The sequence below is a fragment of the Scyliorhinus torazame genome, chromosome 28 (genome assembly GCF_047496885.1).
Source record: "Scyliorhinus torazame isolate Kashiwa2021f chromosome 28, sScyTor2.1, whole genome shotgun sequence".
NCBI lineage: Eukaryota > Metazoa > Chordata > Chondrichthyes > Carcharhiniformes > Scyliorhinidae > Scyliorhinus > Scyliorhinus torazame.
The window spans coordinates 30,137,625-30,162,463 of record NC_092734.1 but is presented as its reverse complement, the minus strand read 5'-3'; the positions used below and the strand labels follow the sequence as shown (position 1 = coordinate 30,162,463).

Here is a 24,839-nt window from a genome sequence, read left to right as displayed (position 1 = left end):
ATGTCAACAAGCGAAAAATAAATGGATCAGATGCCAGAAAGAACTATTTTCATTGAGTGGGAGATAAATAATTGTTTAAAACCTGCTCTATCATTATGGACTCGAGGCAACATCAGGAAGCTGATGACTTTGAAATTTGACGAGATGTAAACACGCTTTGGAGATAAGATAAAACATTTTTTTTTTTTTTTACAGTATCCAATTATTTTTTTTCCCAATTAAGGGCCAATTTAGCGTGGCCAATCCACCTACCCTGCACATCTTTGGGTTGTGGGGGTGAAACCCACGCAGACACGGGGAGAATGTGCAAACTCCACGCGTACGGTGACCCAGGGCCGGGATCGAACCTGGGACCTCGGCGCCGTGAGACAGCAGTGCTAACCACTAGGTTGGAGATAAGATTGTAAAACATTCTAGCCCCGGTTCTCCAATCCGATTTGGAGCAAGGAGTCAGCCATCACTCCACTCCTCTTGACCCTTCTCTTGCCTCTGGGTCAGAGGGTCGTGGGTTCAGGCCCGATCCTAGAGATTTGAGTACAAAATCTAGGCTGACACCTCAATGTGGTGCTGAGGTGATGCGGCACTGTTGGAGAAGCAGGGGAGATCTTTGGTGTCCAAGTCAACATTTATCCCTCAGTCACCGTTTCTGAAATGGATTCTCTGGGATCTTGCTGTGTGCAAATTGGCAGCCACACTTCCTAAATCACAACAGTGACTAGACTCAGGAGCACATCGCTGTGTATGAAATGACTCAGACTCGAATGAGGGGTCTGGGGGGGTGGATGGGGGGTCTGGGGGGGGGGGGGGAGAGTGTTGGGTTAGTTAAGGGGATAATAAGGGAAAAATGACAAGCTGTCTGTAATGGGCGTCACGGTAGCACAGTGATCAGCATTGTTGCTTCACAGCGCCAGGGACCCAGGTTCGATTCCCGGCTTGGGTCACTGTCTGTGCGGAGTCTGCACGTTCTCCCCGTGGGTTTCCTCCGGACACTCAGGTTTCCTCCCACAAGGCCCGAAAGACGTGCTTGTTAGGTGAATTGGACATTCTGAATTCTCCCTCCGTGTACCCGAACGGGCGCCGGAATGTGGCGACGAGGGGATTTTCACAGTAACTTCATTGCAGTGTTAATGTCAGCCTACTTGTGACACTAATAAAGATTATTACTGTTTGGTTGTATTCGCTTTGCTGATTGTTTAAATTATTGATTGTGTTTGGAATAAAATATATTTTTTGAAAAAACACCATTGCCTAAAGTGTCCTGCAATGGTGGAGGGCGCTATATAAATGCAAGTCTTTCTTTTCTAATGAGCCTCCTCCCTCCTTTCAGGAAATTCTGTTTTATTGTGTCCGTGAGGAGCCTGTGGTTTTCCTGCGCGTGGACAATGATTTTATTCCCTACACTCCCCGAAGCAAAGACAATCTTCACGAGAACCTTCACGACTTGGGGAAAGACGTGAAGGTGGAGATACTGGAGCTGACCATCAGGAAGGAGGTAGACTTGGACATATTCACCGCGCACACTTTACTCTTGGCTGATCTCTTCACTGCAGCTGAAGTGCTGTGAGGGGCACTGCATCCCTCCACATCGGGCCCCTTGCGCGTGCTCCAATTCTATCGCAATGACAGTGACGGTTGTGCCATCAGCTGTCCAGGCTCTCTGTCTTCATATTGCAACTCTGTCGCAGTGAAATGCATGCTGTCTAGTTCGAAGTGTGGGCAGCCATTTCCAATTGGGAAAGGTTAGGGCATTATTCTGAAATATATGCAAGAATGGGGTTCCACTTGCGTTGGGGCAGGGGGAATCCGTGCCCCTGACTTCACAGCTCCAGGGTCCCAGGTTCGATTCCCGGCTTGGGTCACTGCCTGTGCGGAGTCTGCACGTTCTCCCCATGTCTGCGTGGGTTTTCTCCGGGTGCCCCGGTTTCCTCCCACAGTCCAAAGACGCGCAGGTTAGGTGGATTGGCCATGATAAATTGCCCTTAGTGACCAAAAAGGTTAGGAGGGGTTATCGGGGTACGGGGATAGGGTGGAAGTGAGGGCTTAAGTGGGTCGGTGCAGACTCGATGGGCCAAATGGCCTCCTTCTGCACTGTATGTTCTATGTTCTCTGGGTTATGTGAACAAACCTCCCTTAAGGGACAACTTGCTCAAGATTCCTCCTTTGTTCAGCGCACGAGCAGTGAGCTCTAAGAACTGCGATTCTCTTGCTAGCCCTCTCCTTCCTTGACAACCTCTTCAAACCCTTTGAGCAAGTGTTGGATTATCATAGAATCCCTACAATGCAGAAGGAGGCCATTCGGCCCATCAGGTCTGCACAGACCCTCCGGAAGAGCACCCTATCTAGTCCCAATCCCCGCACTATCCCCGTAACCCCACCTAACCTGTGGACACGAAGGGGACAATTCAGCACGGCCAATCCACCTAACCTGCACATCTTTGGACTGTGGAGGAAACTGGAGCACCCGGAGGAAACCCACGCAGAAATGGGGAGAACGTGCAGACTCCACACAGACAGTGACCCAAGGTCAGAATGGAACCCGAGTCCCTGGCGCTGTGAGGCAGCAGTGCTAACCACTCTGCCACCGTGTTATCCTGTGCTAATCTCTCCTTTTTGGCTTGTTGTCAGTTTTCTGCTTCTGGGAAGTACTGTGGGGTCATTTTATTACATTTAAGATGGCGGATTGAGGCAAGTTGTTGTTGGTCACAAATGCTGATTGGAGGGCGGCATGTGGTGCAGTGGATAGCACTGGGATTGCGGCGCTGAGGACCCGGGTTCGAATCCCGGCCCTGGGTCACTGTCCGTGTGGAGTTTGCACATTCTCCCCGTGTCTGCGTGGGTTTCACCCCCCACAACCCAAAGATGTGCTGGTTAGGTGGATTGGCCACGCTAAATTGCCCCTTAATTGGAAAAGAAAAATAATTGGCTACTCTAAATTTATTTAAAAAATATATAAATGCTCATTAGGTTTTTTCCTTTCTTACCCAGCATGTAAGAGAACAAATCTTTCTAAAATGTTAAACAGTACAATCATGGAGAGTAATGCAACTATTGTGCAGAAAATTAGGCCCACTCTTACGCAATCTCTTGGTGCACTGAAGGACATGTATTATTACTGAGCTCGTAATCCAGAGGCCGAGGCTAATTCTCTGGGGACATGCGTTCAAACCCCGCCATAGCAGCTGGCGGCATTTAAATTAAATCAATAAAATCTGGAATCTGGAGCTAGTCTCAGTAATGGTAACCATTAAACTATCATCATTGTCATAAAGTCTATCTTTTAAAAAAATAAATTTATAGTACCCAATTCATTTTGTCCAATTTAGCGCGGCCAATCCACCTACCCGGCACATCTTTGGGCTGTGGGGGCGCAACCCACGCAAACACGGGGAGAATGTGCAAACTCCACACGGACAGTGACCCAGAGCCGGGATCGAACCTGGGACCTTGACGCCGTGAGGCAGCAGTGCTAACCACTGCATTACCGTGCTGCCCTAGTCTATCTGATTCACCAGAAGGTTGTCTCCGTAATACAGAATTTGAAACTTTATAAACCATCTGGTTCGCTAATGTCCTTTAGGGAAGGAAGGAAATCTGCTGTCCTTACCTGGTCTGGCCTACATGTGACTACAGACCCACACAACAATGCGGTTGACTCTTAACTGCCCTCTGAAATAACTTGTGTTGGGTTTTATTGCTAGCATTTATTTACAGTGGTAAACTGGTTACTGAGGTTCGATCATAACCCTAGAATCTGTGGACCTATTCCTAATACTATCTTGAAGTGGCACTCAGCACATGGTGGATGTCTGAGTGGCTTGCTGTGAGCTCTGTGCCCTGAGCTGTCTCCTGCTGGAATGCTCAGGAAGTGTCGTGTTCCCTGTTTTGTACTGTGCATGCTCTTGCCTGTGATTGGCTGTGGTGTTGTGTGTGTGTTGATTGGTCCGTTGATCTGTCCATCAGTATGTATCTGCTATGATGTTTACCTGAATATCATGACACTGGCCTTGCCAGCGACGCCCACATCCCACGAAAGAATAAGTTTGTGTTTTAAAAAGGTATGAGTCTGGACTCCCCAGGATGCTACGGTGTCATTACTGGAAGCGTTAACCCTCGCTGAGGTTCGCAGGCTCCACCATCGTAACCACTGCGCAAACCTAAACTGTGATTGTTGACGGGGGGCTAATGGGTTACTGGAGTGTCGCAGCGCATCCTGGCCCAACAACAAGGCATAGAGTTCAAGAGCAAGGAGGTTATGCTGGAAATGTATAAAACGCTGGTTAGACCACAGCTGGGGTGTTGTGTGTAGTTCTGGGATCCACATTATAGGACGGATTTACCAGCATGTTGTCTGGGCTGGAGAGGTTTAGCTGTGAAGACAGATTGGATAGACTGGGGTTGTTTTCCGTGGAGCAGAGGAGACTGAGGGGGGACATGACTGAGATGTGTAAAATTATGAGGGGCATAGATAGAGTAGACAGGGAGAAACTTTTCCCCTTGGTGGAGGGGTCAACGACCAGGAGGAATAGATTTAAGGAGGTTTAGAGAGGATGTCAGGGAAAACAGTTTCACCCAGAGGGTGGTGGGAGTCAGGAATTCGAGTTGGGGGGGGGGGGGGGGGTGGGGGGGGGGGGGACTCTTATAACATTTAAAAATAAATACATTTAGAGTAACAAATTATTTTTTTATCCAATGAAGGGGACATTTCGTGTGGCCAATCCACCTGCCCTGCACATGGGGTTGTGGGAGTGGGACTCACGCAGACACAGGGGGCGGTATGCTCCACCCCCCCACCCCCGCCGGGTGAGAGAATCGCAGGGGCGCCGCGTGAATCGCGCCACGCCGCCCCACCCCCCCCCCACGCGATTCTCCCCCCCCCAAAAACCAGCGCCGCGCGAATCGCGCCACGCCGCCCCGACCCCCGCACGCGATTCTCCCCCCCCCCCCCAAAACCAGCGCCGCGCCGCTCGGAGAATCGCCGCAAACGGCGAGCAGCAATTCTCCGGCGCGGATGGGCTGAGCGGCCGCGCGTAAACGGCCTAGTCACGCCAGCGCCGTCCACACCTGGTCGCTGCCGGCGGGTACCCGTCGCGAAGGCTTTGGGGGCGGCCTGTGGGGGGGTGGGGGGGGTGGCTCCGGGGGGGTCTGGCCCGCGATCGGGGCTCACCGGTCGGCGGGCCGGCCTCTCCCCCCCGGGCCTACTTCCTTGCGTGACCGGCCCCAGAACCCCGACGCCATGTTGGTGAGGGGCCGGAGCGCTCCGCGAGGTTACTGGGCATGCATCGGTTGGAAGCAGTGCCACTGCGCATGCGCTAGTTGCCGCCGGCCCAACTGCGCATGCGCGGGACCCAAGGCGCCTCGTTTTTTACGCAGCGCCGGGTCTCTGACGCCCTGCCAAGGCCCCCCCCCCCGTAAATCACGCAACAGCCCTGTTAGCCCCGCGGAGGGCGGAGAATAGGGGTCTGGGAACGGGAGTAAAACACTTCGGTTTTTACTCTGGCGTCGGCACTTAGACTCCCGTTGGGAGAATCCCGCCCAGGGAGAATGTGCAAACTCCACGCGGACAGTGACCTGGGCTCAGGATCAAACCCGGGTCCTCAGTGCAACAGTGCTAACCACTGCGCCACCATGCCTCCTGTCCTCATTACAGTTTCTTGTACTTGCAATGCCAAGGCAGACAAGGCTATGGCCCAAGTGCTGAAAAATGGGGTTTGAATAATTAGGTTGTTTTTGACCGGCAGACACGATGGCCCGAAGGGCCTGTTCGGCCTGTGGACCGCTATGACTCTATAACGCTTCCAGGAGATGTCAGTATGTAGCATACCCGAGTGGATTTTATTTTTCTGTATGTTTTCTGTGTCAAGAATGCTGAGGTCAGTTGTCCAACCCAATGATTGTGTTGTACCAAAGAACAGCTCACTTGATTCAATAATGGCTTGTGAGATCGTTCAGGTTGCATAGTTGGCGTTTGTACCCATGATGCCAGCTGTGAGGTCCGCCATACCATTGCCTCCAAAGCCACAGTGGGACAGTGACGAACAAAGTGGAGACTGTACTTGCGGAATGTCAAAGCAATCCCTTGAGTTTGAAATGCACATGATATACATTTCTGCTTTCCATTTTCAGCTTTATAACTTTGCTCAGTTGAACGAAAATATCAATCATGTCTATCATGACATAGAACACTTTAAGGGTGAGCCTCGGACTATTTACATTTGCAGTGAAGAGGACATCCATGTAACAGAGGAGGTTTACAGGAGGCCTCTCTTTACCAAGCCTTCTTGCAGGTATGGAGAGTGGGTTACTCTGGTTATCCTCGTGGTTAATGGTCCTGTATTATGTACGTTTGTGGTGTTTCCTCCCCTCAAAGAAATGTAGCCAATAAACCCACGGCCCATAACTGCAGCTGCACGCGACACTCACTGGGGAACGCCCTTACCCCCACTGGAAGGATGGTTAGAGTGGGATACTGTTCAAATGGACTGTTAAACTCGGGTTGTCACTGAGGGTAAATCAAATACTCAAAGGTACTTCATGTTTTGGTGGGAAAAATAATCAAATTTGTATTACTTTGTGCCCAAGAGAGTGGGTCAGTGGGATTGAACTGGGGAGTACGGGTGGGCTGGGGGAGTATGGCTGGGGTGCGGGGAGTATGGCTGGGCTGGGGGAGTATGGCTGGGCTGGGGGAGTATGGCTGGGCTGGGGGAGTATGGCTGGGCTGGTGGAGTATGGCTGGGCTGAGGGAGTATGGCTGTGCTGAGGGAGTATAGCTGGGCTGGGGAGTATGGTTGGACTGGGGGAGTATGGCTGGGCTGAGGGAGTATGGTTGGACTGGGGAAGTATGGCTGAACCTGGGGATTATGGCTGGGCTGGGGGAGTATGGCTGGGGTGGGGGGAGTATGGTTGGACTGGGGGAGTATGGCTGGGCTGGGGGAGTATGGCTGGGGTGGGGGGGTATGGTTGGACTGGGGGAGTATGGCTGGGCTGGGGGAGTATGGCTGGGGTGGGGGGAGTATGGCTGAACCTGGGGATTATGGCTGGGCTGGGGAGTATGGCTGGGCTGGGGGAGTATGGCTGGGCTGAGGGAGTATGGCTGGGCTGAGGGAGTATGGCTGGACTGGGGGAGTATGGCTGGGCTGGGGGAGTATGGTTGGACTGGGGGAGTATGGCTGGGCTGGGGGAGTATGGCTGGGCTGGGGGAGTATGGCTGGGCTGGTGGAGTATGGCTGGGCTGGGGGAGTATGGCTGGGCTGGGGGAGTATGGCTGCGCTGAGGGAGTATGGCTGGACTGGGGGAGTATGGCTGGGCTGGGGGAGTATGGTTGGACTGGGGGAGTATGGCTGGGCTGGGGGAGTATGGCTGGGCTGGGGGAGTATGGCTGGGCTGAGGGAGTATGGCTGGGCTGGGAGAGTCAGTCTGGGATCAGGTGTGATCCCCGCCCCCCAGCCAGTTGAGTCGCTTGCTGCCTCTCTCTTCTCAGGCTCACCCCTCAGGCTTAGATATTGAAAGGCTGCAGGAATCTTCATTCTTTCAGTTTTATCATTTTTTATAAATTTAGAGTACCCAATTCATTTTGCTTTTCCCATTAAGGGGCAATTTAGCGTGGCCAATCCACCTACCCTGCACACCTTTGGGTTGTGGGGGCGAAATCCACGCAAACACAGGGAGAATGTGCAAACTCCACACGAACAGTGACCCAGAGCCGGGATCGTACCTGGGACCTCGGCGCCGTGAGGCAGCAGGGCTAATCCACTGCGCCACCGTGCTGCCCTTGGAGCTCTAGCATAAGTGTACCCTTCCGATCAACCTTTCGGTGGCCATTTACCGGTTTCTAAAATGGTCTCTTGGGAAATGGGGCCGTGACCTCAGGTTTCTGGGAAACTGAATCTAGTTGAAACCAGAAAAATACAGAAAGCAGGAGGACGTTTTGGAAATGGCCATGGTGGTGATTTTAATTTGGTCCTTTACACAGTCATACCGACGCTGATAAAATGCCATGGCCTGCGTGAGCTGTTTCAGTGACCTCTTCGCTCTGGGCTCGCACACTGCAGAAGGAACTACAAAGAGCCCGAGCTCGGAATGAGGTGGGGCGGGGGAGGTGGACGGGGTGAGGTGGGGGAATAAAATTAAAGTGTGCTGCTGGCTAATATTTGGCAATTGTCAGGTCATTTTCACAATGTTCCTGTGGGAAAAACAAATGTCAGAACAAGGGCCCGAGCATTGTTTAGTCTGACGCACCTTTACGAGATCCCAAAGCTCGCTCTCTCTCCCCTAAATTTCCATAGACATTTCCATGTTTATGTAAAAGAGATATATTTGCCACTGAACCTTTCCTTGCTGTTTATTCTGAATGGCCTGCGTTACGTCAAATGTCTGGAAGGGAACATATTCTGTCTTAAGATGTTAGATTAGCTGGTGTCTCTCTCTCTCTCTCTCTTCCCTCTGCATTGCTTCACCTCAGAAGGTGGTGCTGCGTGGCTGAAGGTGCCAACCGAGGTGCCAGCTTTGCCCGCAGCGAGGTCCCACATGTTAAGTAATGAGATGAACGATCAGCCTGCTTTTGAGGGGTCAAGGAAGGAATGATAGTCAGGGCCCCAGAAGGGTTCCCTGCATTTCTTCACACCCTCATTGGCATTGTCCACATTCCTTTGCGCAAGCCAATTGGAACAAAATAAAATCAAATTACTGCGGCTGCTGGAATCTGAAACGAAAGAGAAAATGCTGGAAAATCTCAGCAGGTCTGGCAGCATCTGTCGGGAGAGAAAAGAGCTAACGTTTCGAGTCCGATGACTCCTTGAACGGTTGGTTTAATATGCCATCTGAAAGAATGTTTAATGCTGGCGATAGATGGGACAGTTCCAAAAGACCCTTCCGAACAATTTGTAAACTGCAAACTTGCGAAGGGTTGAAGTTACACGGTTGCGGTGTCTCAAAATCGATAACCTTGGGTGACGCCAGATTTGAGACGTTACCGGTTTTCAGGTCGTGCATGTAGAGAGTTCAGGGTGTGTTTTCCCAAGGAATGTTCGCAAACAGCAGTCTTGAAAGGAAAAGAGGCAATGACGCAAGATTAGTCAGGGGGGGCGCTTTGGAAGTGCCTCAGACCCGTCAGTGTTACCCTGCTGGACGGCTGGATGGCAGTAGCTCCGGTTGGGTCAATGGGGCTCCCGCTGCATTCTAGTCAAGTGTTGACGGTGGATTGGGAACGTCTCCAAGGAATTTTCCGGAAAGCCGGATTTGAAACACTAACTGGTGAAAGGTCGGAGGGTCATTGCTCAACACCTGATTGAGAAAAAAAGGGGCAATCTATCTGAAGTGTCTCCCACAACCTCCAACTGGTCCAGAGTGTAAATGTGTAGCCCTGTGCTAAAACAAATTCATTCATCACAAAACTGTCCGCTACCAGTCCATAATCATCGTTCTATTTAAACGCAGCAATGTACCATTTAAACCCCTCACTCCCTCCACTGGCCAGGGCTACGGCCTGAACTCTCTGGCCGCTCACTGTAGACGGGATTCACGGTTCCCACCGGCAGCGGACGGCGTGCCAAATTCTCCAAAGTTGCTAGCAACGGTAGTGGGGGGGGGGGGGGATTGTTCGCAACGGAGAATCCCGGCCACAGTTTCTTAATTGATATTAGCTAATTAGTTCCCAGATTCATTCTCAATGTGCGGCGGAAATCGATAAAATCAGTGGGGCCTCATTAGGAATCCTTTGGAGGCACAGAGAATTGCTCCCAAAGGTTGTCATTTGTACGCTATTTGTTCAGCCTCTAATTAACATCCCACGGGTTTGAGTAATGAAGAGTTATTGTCTGTCGCTGCTCACAGGTTATTACATAAGGGTTTCTAACTGGTGGAGCCTGGGTGTATTCGTTCTTTTCTGTGACAATGTCTTGTCTGATGCCTGCTATTTTAGGTACCATCGATTGCCACTCTCTGTTGATGGGTTACCGCTACAGTCACAGTTAGATGCTTTTATTAATTCCCTCAGGGTAAGTGTGCACATATGGACATTTGTTCAATTTTTTACATTCATTCTTGTGAGGTGAGCATCGCTAGTTAGGCACAGCATCTGTTGCCCATCCCTTATCGCCCTTGAGAAGGTGGTGCTGCGCTGCCGCCTTGATCCACGGCAGTCCCTGTGGGGTAGGTACACCCACTGTGCTGTTAGAGAGGGAGTTCCAGCATTTTGACCCACCGACAGTGAAGGAACGGCAATATATTCCCAAGTCGGGGTGATGAGTGACTTGGAGGAGAACCTCCAAATGGTGGGGTTCCCAGGTATCTGCGGCCCTTGTCCTTCTAGACCGTAGTGGGATGGGTTTGGAAGGTGCTGCCTAAGGAGCCTTGGTGAGTTGCTGTAGTGCATCTTGTAGATGGTACACATGGTGGAGGGAGCGAATGTTTATGGATGGGGTGCCAATCAAGCGGGGCTGCTTTGTCCTGGGTGGTGTTGAGATTCTTGAGTGTTGTTGGAGCTGCACTCATCCAGGGAAGTGGGGAGTATTCCATCACACTCCTGACTTGTGCCTTGTAGATGGTGGACAGGGTTTAGGGAGTCAGGAGGTGAGTTATTCACTGCAGGATTCCCAGCCTCTGACCTACTCTTGTAGCCCCAGTATTAATATGGCTGGTGCCAGTTCAGTTTCTAGTCAATGATAACCCAAGCAGATGGATAACATGGGACCACTGAAAACTAGCAGATCTACAAACCTTGGTCACTCCAACTCACGAGCAGGTGTCCTTGGGGAAATATGTCATAATTCCAGTTCTTCTGCACTCTGACGGTATTCGGGATTCCATCTCTCGCGATTTTGCTTATCCAATTGAGGACACAAATGTTCACTTTTAAAAAAATAAATTTAGAGTACCCAATTCATTTTTTTTTCCAATTAAGGGGCAATTTAGCGGGGCCGATCCACCTACCCAGCACATCAAAAAATTTACAGTGCAGAAGGAGGCCATTCGGCCCATCGAGTCTGCACCGGCTCTTGGAAAGAGCACCCTACCCAAGGTCTACATCTCCACCCTATCCCCATAACCCAGTAACCCCACCCAACACTAAGAGCAATTTTGGACACTAAGGGCAATTTAGCATGGCCAATCCACCTAACCTCCACATCTTTGGACTGTGGGAGGGAACCGGAGCACCCAGAGGGAACCCACGCACACACGGGGAGAACGTGCACACTCCGCACAGACAGTGACCCAAGCCGGGAATCGAACCTGGGACCCTGGAGCTGTGAAGCAATTGTGCTATCCACACTGCTACCGTGCGGCCCACCTTTGGGTTGTGGGGGCAAAACCCACGCAGACACGAGGAGAATGTGCAAACTCCACACGGACAGTGACCCAGAATCGAACCTGGGACCTCGGCGCCGTGAGGCAGCGGGGCTAACCCACTGCGCCACCGTGCTGCCCCTCGCAAATGTTCACTTAACCATGGTTTTAAAAATAGAATTTTTAAAAAAATGCCCCCCCCCAAAAAAAAGAACCCCCCCCCCCCGGATAAAATTTTCCAAAGAGGTGTCTGTAACCTATTGGTTGCAGCAGAACGTGTGGACTGCGCGAGGGTCGCCCGCCGTCGTTTGCGGTTGTGTGATTCTCGTTGCCGCCATTTCATTCCTGAACCCGGGTCACCTCCCACTCTCGAGCGAAGTCCTGCAAGTGTGAGAAATTTTACATTCATCCTGTTTGCTTGTTTTATTGGACCATTTCTCCGGAATGTTTCCCCGTCAAGTTTATTCAAAGCAGGCGGGGATTTTTCTGGTCCCTCCATCTGGTTGGATCTTACAGTCCTGCTGAAGTCGACCCCCCCCCTGGTGGCAGGGCAGAGGAACCACACAAAAGCCCATTGACTTGTGGTGTTGGCAGCGGTCAATGTGTTGCCTCATCCATATGGTGGGGGGGGGGGGGGGGGGGGGGGGGGGGGGGGGCTGGACTGGACTTTCCTGTATTCCAGATCCTTTTTCACTTCGAGAATCATAGAGTCAAAAAATCCCTGCAGTGCAGGCCATTCGGCCTATCGAGGCCTGAAAGAGCACCCTACCCAGGCCCACGCCCCCACCCCATAACCCAGTAACATCACCTAACCTTTTGGACACTAACGGGCAATTTATCACGGACAATCCACCTAACCTGCACATCTTTGGACTGTGGGAGGAAACCGGAGCACCCGGAGGAAACCAACGCGGACACGGGGAGGAAGGTGCAGACTCCGCACAGACAGTGACCCGAGGCCGGAATCGAACCCGGCCCCCTGGAGCTGTGAGGCAGCAGTGCTGACCACTGTGCCAACGTGCCGCCCTTATCTGGTCTGGCCTACATGTGACTCCACAGCAATGTGGTTGACTCTGAAGTGTCCTCTGATGCGGCCCTAGCAAACCATTCAGATCAAGGACAATTGGGGGTGGGCAGTACATGCTTGAATTAATCCCAGGAACACCTTTTTTATAAAAGCATCTACCTATGTGTTCCAGATACAACAAATCACGCAAGCAGTGAGGGAAGTTAATGGAGCCTTAAAAAAACAAAGCACAGGAGCTCATTTCTAAAGCGATAGAATTGAAAAGCAGAGAAGTTATGTTTGTTTCATAGAAACTCAGTTAGACCACAGTTAGGCCGGAATTTTCCAAGCCCCCCCTCCCCTCCCCTCCCCCCTCCGCTGTGGGACCCGCAAGCCTTGCATGAAAAGGATCATGAGGAGATTTGTGTCAAGTATAAACATCGGCACAGACCAATTTGGGTGCATTTGGGCAGCAAAGCCTTGAGTCGCAGACACCTTGCGTACGTTCAGACAGAAACGTCCTCTTTAACCTCATCCGCTCACCGGGATTGGGCGGGTTTGCGACAAGTGGCGGGCCTGACTGACTGCGAGGGCTGGCAGAACGGGTGGCGAGAGGGGGGGGGCGTGAGAAATAGACCAGAATCCGGAATGTTCCTGCCCCTCACAACGGCGGCATCTTCCGGTCCCGTTGCTGTGAGTGGAGATTCCAATGCGGAAAATTCCGGCCTGAAGTCATGGGGGTGGGGGGGGGGAGGTGCAAGTTGAAAACAAAATGGCCTCCATTTCTCTAGTCGGGCCTCATCAAGGGTGTGAGAAGGAAAGTCGCGGGTGTTTTTTTTTGATGTGCGTCCCGTCAACTACTGAAAGCTTTAAGTTCAACAAAGGGCTTGACTCGCCGACCCTTTAAGCCTGCCTGCTCTTCTTCATCTTTCTCGAAACAGTTTGGCTTAAGTCTCGCTCCCTCTCACACGCTAGACTGGTTTTTTTCCCATTTCTGGACAGGTTGTGAAGTGCACATGGGCTACTTTGCACTGGGCACGCTGACCATTTTAATACAACGTGGTAGAGCCTTTGTAAATCTGTGCCTTTGAGGTTATATTCTGCAGATTACAATAACTGGATAAACACCCGACAGCTTCATGAGCCCGCCAGATCCGCGCATGGCTGAATTTGCAGTGTATGTTTTGCAAAATTCACAGAGTTAAACATGACAGAAATGGAACAGAACAGATAATGATCTAAGGAATAAATTGTACGCTGTTTAATAAGCAGAGTACCTGTTGCTGTGCCTAGTTTAAACAGTCATGCGGTATTGTTTGATAGATTATGTGTATATATTCCTAAAAGGAGTTACAATAATTTGTTACACATGTGTTGAAAGTCAAATCTTGCTCCAGTATTTTTAGGTATAAACAAAAATTGTACCTGCCGTCAATCCTCGACAGGTGGAAATTTTTATTTATTCTTTGATCGGTGTTTATTGTCATAGACATAGAATTTACAGTGCAGAAGGAGACCATTCGGCCCATTGAGTCTGCACCGGCTCTTGGAAAGAGCACCTTACCCAAGCCCACACCTCCACCCTATCCCCATAACCCAGTAACCCCACCCAACACAAAGGGCAATTTTTGGACACTATGGGCAATTTAGCATGGCCAATCCACCTAACCTGCACATCTTTGGACTGTGGGAGGAAACCGGAGCACCCGGAGGAAACCCACGCACACACGGGGAGGACGTGCAGACTCCGCACAGACAGTGACCCAAGCCGGGAATCGAACCTGGGACCCTGGAGCTGTGAAGCAATTGTGCTAACCACTATGCTACCGTGCTGCCTATACCGTGTTGTCCATTCGTAGTTTCCCGGGGGGATTGCCACAAGTCATCGCTGTAGTTATAATAATAATAATCTTTATTGTCACAAATAGGCTTACATTAACACAGCAATGAAGTTACTGTGAAAATCCCCTAGTCGCCACATTCCGGCGCCTGTTCGGGTACACAGAGGGAGAATTCAGAATGTCCAATTCACCTAACAAGCAAGTGTTTTGGGACTTGCGGGAGGAAACCGGAGCACCCGGAGGAAACCCACCCAGACACGGGGAGAACGTGCAGACTCCGCACAGACAGTGACCCAAGCCGGGAATCGAACCTGGGACCCTGGAGCTGTGAAGCAATTGTGCTAACCACTATGCTACCGTGCTGCCCATACCGTGTTGTCCATCCGTAGTTTCCCGGGGGGATTGCCACAAGTCATCGCTGTAGTTATAATAATAATAATCTTTATTGTCACAAATAGGCTTACATTAACACAGCAATGAAGTTACTGTGAAAATCCCCTAGTCGCCACATTCCGGCGCCTGTTCGGGTACACAGAGGGAGAATTCAGAATGTCCAATTCACCTAACAAGCAAGTGTTTTGGGACTTGCGGGAGGAAACCGGAGCACCCGGAGGAAACCCACCCAGACACGGGGAGAACGTGCAGACTCCGCACAGACAGTGACCCAAGCCGGGAATCGAACCTGGGACCCTGGAGCTGTGAAGCATCAGTGCCAACCACTGTGCTACCATGCTGCCCTAAATATTTCAACAGATGCCAGAACTTGTATCACCCCTTATATATTCAACACCAGTTCAAACTGTTGAATTGAAGGTAATTCAGTGCTCTCAGGGACTGAAGCTGGGTCCAAAGCCTGTGTGAGACCCTGTGGGGCAGTGGGTTATCCCTGCCTCTGAGCCAGGAGCTCCCGGTTCGAGTCCCACACCAGGACTTGATGTGTGAGGAAGGTGCCAAGTCGATTGAGCATCACACGCAAATCCTTCCAAACACACGTCAACGACACACGAGCGGCACGGTGGCACAGTGTTTAGCACTGCTGCCTCACAGCGCCAGGGACCCAGGTTCGATTCCGAACTCGGGTGACTGTCCGTGTGGAATTTGCATGTTCTCCCCGTGTGTGCGTGGGTTTCCTCCGGTTCCTCTGATTTCCTCCCACAGTCCGAAGATGTGCAGACTAGATAGATTGGCCATGATAGATTGCCCCTTAGGGTCCAAAGGTGTGCAGGTTAGTTGGGGTTACGGGGTTAGGGCAGGGGGGTGGGATGGGACTAGGCAGGGTGCTCTTTCAGAGGGCCGGTGCAGACTCGATGGGCAGAATGGCCTCCTTCTGCACTGTAGGCATTCTTAAGAGTGGGTGAGATTCCTGGTCAGCTCTCTGATCGAAAGAATATTGGCGCTTCTGCCATTATGACCCATAACTCTGGGCATACAACATGCTTAATCAGGGACACCTTTAATGTCACCATCTACTAGGAAAAAAGATTTACATTTATATAGCAGCTTTCCCAAATTCCGAATGTTTCAAGCCCCTGATCCAAGTGCCTTGAAGGGTTTAGATGTACACTTGATCACAATGCCATGAGGAATGCTCATCGTTAAATGGTTCACTTCACATCTGTTATGCTCAGATAGCGGAAAGAAAAAAAGCGCTTCTTAAAATATCCTTCCTCCTAACCATGTTTACGTTTTCTTTTTGAAGGAGACCCCAGATCTCTTGCTTCCTCAGGACCCCAAACGACCCCCTCCCGCATTAGTCTTCAGCTGTCAAGTGGGAGTTGGCAGGACGAGTTTAGCGATGATTCTGGGAACGCTGCTGATGTGTCACAGGAAAGGCTTTCCTGAAAAATGGGGGTGAGTGGACATTTTGTCAACGGGCACGAATTGGAACCCAAAAGAGCGACTTAACCGAAGTGTAAACACGGGGAGGGCTTTCTCTTGTCGTCGGTTGCCGTCAAACTTTTTTTGGGTTTCTCCAAAGTCTGCGTGCGCCCATATCTTGATTCCTGAAGTTCAGATGGTGGAGTACCCTTGGGACTTGTGGCTAATGCTGGGGGAGAAGAGCTTGGTAAATTCTGTTCTCTCTTAATTAACCTATCCTTCTTGCAGAGACGACCAGAAGACCAGCGTCAAAAAGAGGGAGCGGTTGCAGATTATCCGAAACTTCATCCAGGCCCTGTCGATGGGAGAACAAATTGTGGAAGAGGTCAGTGTTGGTCTGCTCTTTGAGAGTACGGACATGATTTACCAAATACTCGAAAGTTCGCAGTTAGAAAGCGTAGTCCCCCGGGCGTCACGGCTGCCCAGTGCTTAGCACTGCTGCCTCACGGCGCCGAGGACCCGGGTTCGATCCCGGCTCGGGATCACTGCCCACGTGGAGTTTGCACATTCCCCCCCCCCCCGTGTGTTCATGGGTTTCACCCCCAAAGATGTGCAGGGTAGGTGGATTGGCCACGCTAAATCGCCCCTTCATTGGAAAGAAAAGAATTGGGCACTTATACATTTATTTTAAGAACTAGGGTCATATTTAAATTTAAAATTATTGTCCTTGTTTTTATTTTAAAGTTCCTCCATGGCTTTACCCTCATTAGCTCTGTGATTTTCTGTAGTCATACAACACTCCTCCCCAATATCGAAAAATCTATCTTTTATGAAGGTGCGGGGAGTCCACACTGAGTTGTAACAAATGAAACAAAGGTTTATTCACATAGTTTAAGGTACACTGCCCCCGGTGGTACCCAACCGGGTCTGAGGAGATCAGTCCCAAACTGGCCGACTTTATATTTGATTTGATTTATACACAATGTTTTATTTATAAATTTAAAGTACCCAATACATTTTTTCCAATTAAGGGGCAATTTAGCGTGGTCAATCCACCTACCCAGCACATCTTTTGGGTTGTGGGGGCGAAACCCACGCAAACACGGGGAGAATGTACAAACTCCACACGCACGGTGACCCAGAGCCGGGATCGAACCTGGGACCTCGGTTCCTTGAGGCAGCGGTGCTAACCACTGCGCCACCGTGCTGCCTTTATACACAATGTTATTTGAGCTTCTGCCGCCCCTTTAGCGAGGAGGCCCATATTCCGCAAGGGACACAGGGAACACAATCGTTCCCACTCCGCGTGTTCCTTGCGGCTTATGACACTATCGGCCCGTTGTCTGGAATATGCTCAACAAATGAAAAACCAGTCCTCTCTCGGTGGAGCTTTCCAAAGATCCACCATCGTTTGAGCGAAGAAATTTCTCCTCTTCCCCGTGCTAAGTGGATTGCAACGAATGAAAGTCGATGACGGTTATTTACCGCGGTCTGGGCGTTATTCTCCACCGGGATATTCAGCAAGTCGACTCAGGGCTGGATTCTTCCTAATTCTCGTCGCCACTTTCCCTCAAGTGGACTGTCGAAAGTGCGGATGATGGGAGAGGAGTTCGGGGGCTAAGTTTTCCAATCCTTCCCCCTGGTCGGATCTTCCAGCCCCACCAATGGCAACAACCCCCCCCCCCCCCAAAACTGTGGTGGGGTCCCCAGCAGCAGGGTCGGCGAACGACGCAAAACATCATAGGTCCGAAAGATCCTTTTGCCAGCCAATGATGAGCTGACGAGCGAGGGGGGCTTGGAAAATGTTCCACCGCGGCAGGCAGGTTCCAATATAAGTGGCCCTGGACTTTAATTTAAAAAAAACAAGTCTCTCAGGAAAGCTCTCCCTAACTTGATCTTGAAGTGTTTGAATTGAGATGAGATGTATTTGGATGAGATCAGCATCTTGCTATTCTTGGAACCGATTTCCAAGTCTTTGTAACGCGGGAGAGTCGGTGAGTGAGGAGCAGAGAGAAGAAGCGAGGGGAATTACCTTTGAAGTGACAAAGTGAGGCTGAAGTGATTTATCATTCAGCTGAATGTTGATGTTTTGCTTGTGATCTTCTGCCGTCCATTTGGTGTTTAAGGAGAACCACTTTTCTACTGCGGCAACCCTTTGTGAATTGTGGAGCTGGGAGTTATCTGAGCAAGGATTAAGTAGCTGTTTGGAAATAGCTTTCCTGGCCTCAGTTCAATTCTACATTGATTAATCGTGGATTTGCAAAGCTCAGAAGGAGGCCATCCAGCCCATTGTCTCAAATACCAGCGCTTTGATCTATCTGTCCATCACGGTGGCACAGTGGTTAACACTGCTGCCTCACTGCGCCAGGGACCTGGGTTCAATTTTGGCCTTGGGTGACTGTCTGTGTGGAGTCTGCACGTTCTCCCCGTGTCTGTGTGGGTTTCCTCCAGGTGCTCTGGTTTCCCCCACAGTCCAAAGATGTGCGGGTTAGATGGATTGGACGATGATAAATTGCCCCTTAGTGTCCAAAGATGTGCAGGTTAGGTGTGATTATGGGGAAGGGACGGGGGATTGGGCCTAGGTAGGATGCTCTTTCAGAGGTTCGTTGCAGAGTCGATAGGCCAAATGGCTCGGCACAACATTGAGGGCTGAAGGGCCTGTTCTGTGCTGCACTGTTCTATGAAGGGATTCTATGATTAGCTCATTCCGCTCCTTTCCCCACCTCCCGGCAATTCTCATCTTTTCCAGATATTTATCCATTTCTCTTTTGAATGCTGCGATCGAATCGTTTTCAGAGCTCCCTTCTCCAATCTTAAAACCTCAATGGCTGCGTAAGCCATTGTTCAAATCTCGTTAATTCTTTTGGTAATTACCGTAAAATCTGATCCCGCTGCCGGCAGGGATGCGTTGAGCCTGAAACCAGGGCTGACATTGTGTTTAGACTAAGGTAAGAAGGTCATGGGATCTGAGTGGGATAGAGATGATGTAATCAATGGGAGGAGCCAGATCTGTAGCAAGCAGTTTGGGCGGTAGGACGTTTTTAGTCTGGCAAAGACAGAAGGATGAGCACGTTGTGTCTGGAAGGGTCTCTCTATACTTTTCTGAAAGGAAACCTCTCCACAATAGTATCCAAATATCCCTGTGTTTGCTAACTTTATTTACAGGTGGCTTTTGAAGGTTGTAAGTGGTTCACGTGTTTCCCTGTTCAGGCTTGGCAGTACAGTGGTTAGCACTGCTGCCTCACAGCACCAGGGACACGGGTTCCATTTCATCCTTGGACGACTGTGTAGAGTCTGCACGTTCTCCCCGTGTCTGCGTGGGTTTCCTCCGGGTGCTCCGGTTTCCTCCCATAGTCCAATCTGTGCAGGTTAGGTGGATTGGCCATGTTAAATACGCTGGGTGACGGGGATATGGTCGGGGAGTGGGCCTGGGCAGAGTGCTCTTTCAGAGGGTCAGTGCAGACTCAATGGGCTGAATGGCCTCCTTCTGCACTGTTGGGATTCTATGAACTCTTTAACTTTAAATTTTTTTTTAAAGTACCCAATTAATTTTTTCCAATTAAGGGGCAATTTATTGTGGCCAATCCACCTACCTTGCACATCTACGGGTTGTGGGTGTGAAACCCACGCAGACAGGGGGAGAATGTGCAAACTCCACATGGACAGTGACCCAGAGCCGGGATAGAACCTGGGACCTCGGCGCCGTGAGGCAGCAGCGCTGACCCACTGCGCCCCCGTGCTGCCCATGAACTCTTTAACTTGTTAATTGTAGAGCTATTATTTCTGTGAGTTAATGCGGTTAATACTGTGTTAAGAATAAAGTTTGTTTTAACATAAAAGATCCCCATTTGTCAGTTGAGTTACCCCAGGAGCAAAGTATCCTTTCCCCAAATTGAAAAGTGTCGGGGTTTCTTGTCGTGTTTCTTAAAGTAAATTGGGGCCTGTAACGCATCCCGTTCACGGCATCCCCACGCATGCGCAGTGGAGGGGGTCTCTTCCGCCTCCGCCATAGTGGAGACCATGGCGAAGGCGGAAGGAAAAGAGTGCCCCCACGGCACAGGCCCGCCCGCGGATCGGTGGGCCCCGATCGCGGGCCAGGCCACCGTGGGGGCACCCCCCGGGACCAGATCGCCCCGCGCCCCCCCCCCCCCAGGACCCCGGAGCCCGCCCGCGCCGCCTTGTCCCGCCGGTAAGAGAGGTGGTTTGATTCTCGCCGGCGGGACAGGCATTCCAGCAGCAGGACATCGGCCCATCGCGGGCCGGAGAATCGCCGGGGGGGGGGGGGGGGCCGCCAACCGGCGCGGCGCGATTCCCACCCCCACCGAATATCCGGTGCCGGAGAATTCGGCAACCGGCAGGGGCGGGATTCACGCCTGCCCCCGGCGATTCTCCGACCCAGCGGGGGGTCGGAGAATCCCGCCCCAGATGGCTGGGGCCTTGGTCACACCGGCTGCTCGGACTCAGGGTCTAGGCTCACACAAGAATCAGGGCCTCTCGCCGTTAGTATTGGAAGGCCACAGGAGGGACGAGGAAAACTAACTGCAGTGAACGAGGACTTAACCAACGTCTCGCCTCTCTTGTATTTTCCCCACAATCAGGTGGACACTGCCATCACACTCTGCTCTGAAATGCAAGACATTAGAGAAGCTATTTACGAGTACAAGGAGAAACTGGAGAGCATTGGGGAGAATGACCAGGTTCAGGTGAGCACGTTGCCATGGAAATTGGAGGGTTTTTGGGGACGGGATGGAGATGGACCTCAAGATACAAGGCAGTGACTCGACGGAGGTAGGAGGAGTGGGGTGTTTCAGTTGATGCCACAGGCCATGCAGTTTGACCAATCAGCGTGGGGGGGGGGGGGGGAGGCGCGGGGGGGTTTGCGGTTTGTCGCTATTGGACCAGTGATGGGTTAGCTGGTCGCAGGTCTGAAGCAGTAAAAACATCTTCCCTCCATCCTCACCCGGTGAGCCAAGGATTGGAAGTCAAATCAGCCAGTGATTTGTGAGAAATTGGTCGATTTGGGGGGGGGGGGGGGCATTAAATAATGGAGATTCCCGGGAGGACGTTGAGTTGTTGGTGGAACCGATGATCAGGCTGGTGAATTGGTCGGAGAAGGTTGGGGGTGTTCTCATTCGAGAAAGGACGGTCAAGAGGAGATTCGATCAAGGTATGCAAAATCATGTAGTGGTTTGGGGGGGGCGGGGTGGTTGTGGGGGGGGGCGGTGGAAACGTGGACAGAGGAGAAAGGGAGGAACCATTCCCATTTTCCCATCGGCGGAAGGGTTGAGAAGGAAATTGAAGGGAATTGGGAGCCCAAAAAAAAGCCATGGGAGGAAAAAAATCTTTCTATCGCAGGGGGTGGTTCAGATCAGGAAAGCAGCTCCTGAACTATTTCGTAGTTCAACCAATTAAACTAAAATAAACAAACTGAGGGACAAATCAAAAGGGGCCTCTCCTTAAAGGGGCACTGCCCTAAACAAAATAACACAGCAAATGAAACTTGAAAAACGTAAACCAAAATGTAATTAAAGAGGTCAATAAAATCACTATCGGGGTTCGCCCGGAGATGGCGACCATTCATCGACTTCTTCGCGGGGAACTAATCGTCAGCGGGGGAAGGGGGGCGCGGGTGGGGGTGGGGGGGGCGGTAGAATAGTGTAGAGTAGGGGGGAAGAATAGGCGGGTCTTTTTGCGAGAGAGGAACTGTTATTTGCACTGTGTTTTTGTAATTGATATTTGCACACTAATATATATTGTTACTGTTTACAAGGCCAAAAATACCTCAATAAAATTGTTTGTTAAAAAAAAAGGTCAATCAAGCACCCCCAGCCCTGCGGTGCCCACCGAGCTCGGGAGGCCTCGATGTTGCCCGTGGGCGCCGCTTGCTCCCTCTCCAGGGACACCCGGCCGTGAATGAAGTTGCGGAGGAGAGGCAAATAGTTAGGCTGGACGACCCCCTAGGTCGCCCGCTGACTGGGCCTGTTAATGGCAAGTACGCAGTGCCTGAGAGTGTGGCGGAGGCACTGGATAATTAATCATTAATCAGATAGTTAATTATGAACTGGGAATAAACATTGAGGGGCAAAGGGGAGGAGCAGGGGAGTGAAGCTGGCTGAGTGGCTTTCTCAGAGAGCTGGCATTCACAGAGTGGGTCTTCAGCACTCATCATTCTATGGTTCTATGAATACAGGTTTATGCATCCAGCAGGGTTGGGAGCAAGTATCGAATGTAATGGGGATTTATTTGGGTGGTAATTTTCGAGTGATTTGGTGTCCCAGTGCAATGGGAAGATCAGCAACTTCCTGAGCTCGATATCCTGTCGATGGGGAAGTCATACAGGCTGAGTATTGGGCAGGCAGACCCTGTGCGCAAAGCCCTGCGACGGAAGCACCACAGCGTAAAACCTACCCGCTCCTGCACTCAAAACCAACTCTCGTGAGGGTTGAGACCGGGGAGATATGTGTGTGTGTTTGTGGGGGGTTAGAGGGGGGTGGGTGCAGCAGGGTGGCTGTTGGGGGAGTCACGTCCCCTGTCCAGGCCTGGCGATTAATCCTGCGTGAGCACGGCTCTGCCAAAATTGGCCCAGTTTCTGTTCCCCCCCCCCCGCCCCCCGTTTTTTAATGGATGGAGAATTTGATACAGGAAAGGTGGTCCCATTAGACTGAACAAGGGGTCAGCACCTTTGGGGCAGCACGGTAGCACAGTGGTTAGCACTGTGGCTTCACAGCGCCAGGGTCCCAGGTTCGATTCCCCGCTGGGTCACTGTCTGTGTGGAGTCTGCACGTTCTCCCCGTGTCTGCGTGGGTTTCCTCCGGGTGCTCCGGTTTCCTCCCACAGTCCAAAGACGTGCAGGTTAGGTGGATTGGCCATGATAAATTGCCCTTAGTGACCAAAAAGGTTAGGAGGGGTTACGGGGATAGGGGGAAGTGAGGGCTTAAGTGGGTCGGTGCAGACTCGATGGGCCGAATGGCTTCCTTCTGCACTGTATGTTCTATATCTATATCTATAGCTCACTCGGGAGTGTTGCATTTCACTGTAGCAACACTCCAGCAACCCAGGTCATTTCTGATGATGAATTACAAATGAGTTCATTATCTCCCATTCTGAATGGTGCAGTTTCCCGTTTGGGGAACCCGTGGTGAGTGCCGGTTAGGACAATTGAGGCTGGCACGAATGCATTCATTGGTGAGGCAGTGCTATGTGTTAATGAAATGAAAATGAAATGAAATGGGCTCGTTAGCAAGCTCATCAGCAAAATGATTCACTTGACAATGTCGAGAAAATGATGATGAATTTTAAATGGGGGTGTTCGTGCGTGGTCTCATTCTTTCAATAAAAGCTGCCTCCAATTAGACCCTTTCAATGTTCGGAGTTGATAATAGAATGCGATTCTGTAATGCCGCGTCTGCCTTGGCAATGCCCACCGCGTGCCGAATGATGCACAGTTCTCTGAGGAAGAGAGTATTACACTAAGTTCCAATTCCCATTCTCTTCCCGCTCCTGGTGGGAAGACAGACTTTTGTCCGTTTCCATAGCTAGTAATTCCTGGAACTGGCCGCTTAGTCTCTCTCTCGCCCCCTTGTGTTATTATCATAACTGTAAGAACTGCAAGGGTCAATGAAGTGTCGAGAGTAGCCACTAGAGGGAGCTACATATGCAACTGTATAAGGCAGTGATGCTAAGCCTTGTGGGAGAGTGTGTGCAAGAGTTCGCTAGAGAGAGCCAGAAGTACAAATAGTGTGACTGAGAGCAGATCATAGTTTCTAGCAGTAGTGAGATTAGCTGTAGATGAGTGTAGTTTATTAATCAACTGTGTATTCTTTAGGAGTACGTGTCTAATCCAAGTTAGTAGTGCTAATAAATTTATAGCTTTGTTCAAGTTAAAGCTATTTTGTGGTCTTTGTGAACACTACGCCAACCATCCTGTATTTAGCAACACAAAGAACACCGCCCCGCTCTTACTGCCAGCCATTGGCATGTTCGGAAGGATTTTGCAGGTTGACGCTCTCTACCTGTTTTGGCCGCGTTATGAACGCACCTTCCTTGGCCGCCAAAACCAGGTGCGGGATTGGAACCCGGAACCTCTGGCTCTGAGGCGGGGTCGCTAATCACTGCGCCACAAGACCTCCCTTACCACGTGGCAGAGCTTTTCTTCCTTTAACTCCACAATGCCTCATTTCAAAATCACTCAGCTCCATCAGAATTGAAGTGTTTGGTGAGGGAACTTTGCAGGTGGAATTTTAACCCCTGTCCTCCCCCAGAGCGTTAGCTTGGGTTACCAGTTCAGTAACATCAACACAACACAGTAACAGAACATGGGCCAGGAGTTTTTCGCTCCCGCCCCAGCAGGTTCTGAGGCAGAGGGGGGTGGGGAGGGCGAATTTGCAGGGATCGGATTCTCTCCGTGTTCCCCGCGCATCCCCATCCTCTTGGGGATATTACACTGGGGCGGGCAGCGTCTCAGAGGGGAAGCCCGCACTTGCCCCACTTGAGGCCCTTAAGCGGCCAATAAATGGCCATTTTCCTCCCCTCGCACCCGGCCTCAATTAAAGGATGTTAGCAGATGACAGCTCAGGTGTTCCCCCTCCGGCCTATCCCCTGAGCCTCCGATCCCCCGCCGGCGACCCCCCCCCCCCCCCACCCTCAGTGTCCTTCTACCCTCCCTACCCTGGAACTCCTGAAGCTCAATTGTCCTTCGGTTCCCGGGACTTGAGCTCCCTGCAGTGCCTCTTCCAGCCATTCAAGCGCTGTTGCTGGAGGGACTGGCGACCTGTTGCCGATTGGGTGGCAACTCTCCAAGCCTAGATGTCCTCCGTCCTGTTTTATGCCAATCAATGCTGTTTAGGGTGTAAAATGGCATTAGGGCTCTTGGACTCCATCCCTAATTGCCCCTT

At 51.1% G+C, this 24,839-nt stretch overlaps 1 protein-coding gene across 3 annotated transcripts in view; it reads left to right on the top strand.

The window, feature by feature from the left end:
* Positions 1-24,839, top strand: part of LOC140403639 (paladin-like) — a 238,406-nt gene that overhangs the window by 90,524 nt on the left and 123,043 nt on the right. For all 3 annotated transcript variants that reach the window (XM_072491788.1, XM_072491786.1, XM_072491787.1), the window contains 6 exons: positions 1,328-1,492; positions 6,124-6,284; positions 9,917-9,992; positions 15,827-15,978; positions 16,234-16,330; positions 20,544-20,648. In XM_072491788.1, coding sequence (XP_072347889.1) covers positions 1,328-1,492; positions 6,124-6,284; positions 9,917-9,992; positions 15,827-15,978; positions 16,234-16,330; positions 20,544-20,648 — 756 coding nt within the window. The remainder of the gene's footprint in view (positions 1-1,327; positions 1,493-6,123; positions 6,285-9,916; positions 9,993-15,826; positions 15,979-16,233; positions 16,331-20,543; positions 20,649-24,839) is intronic.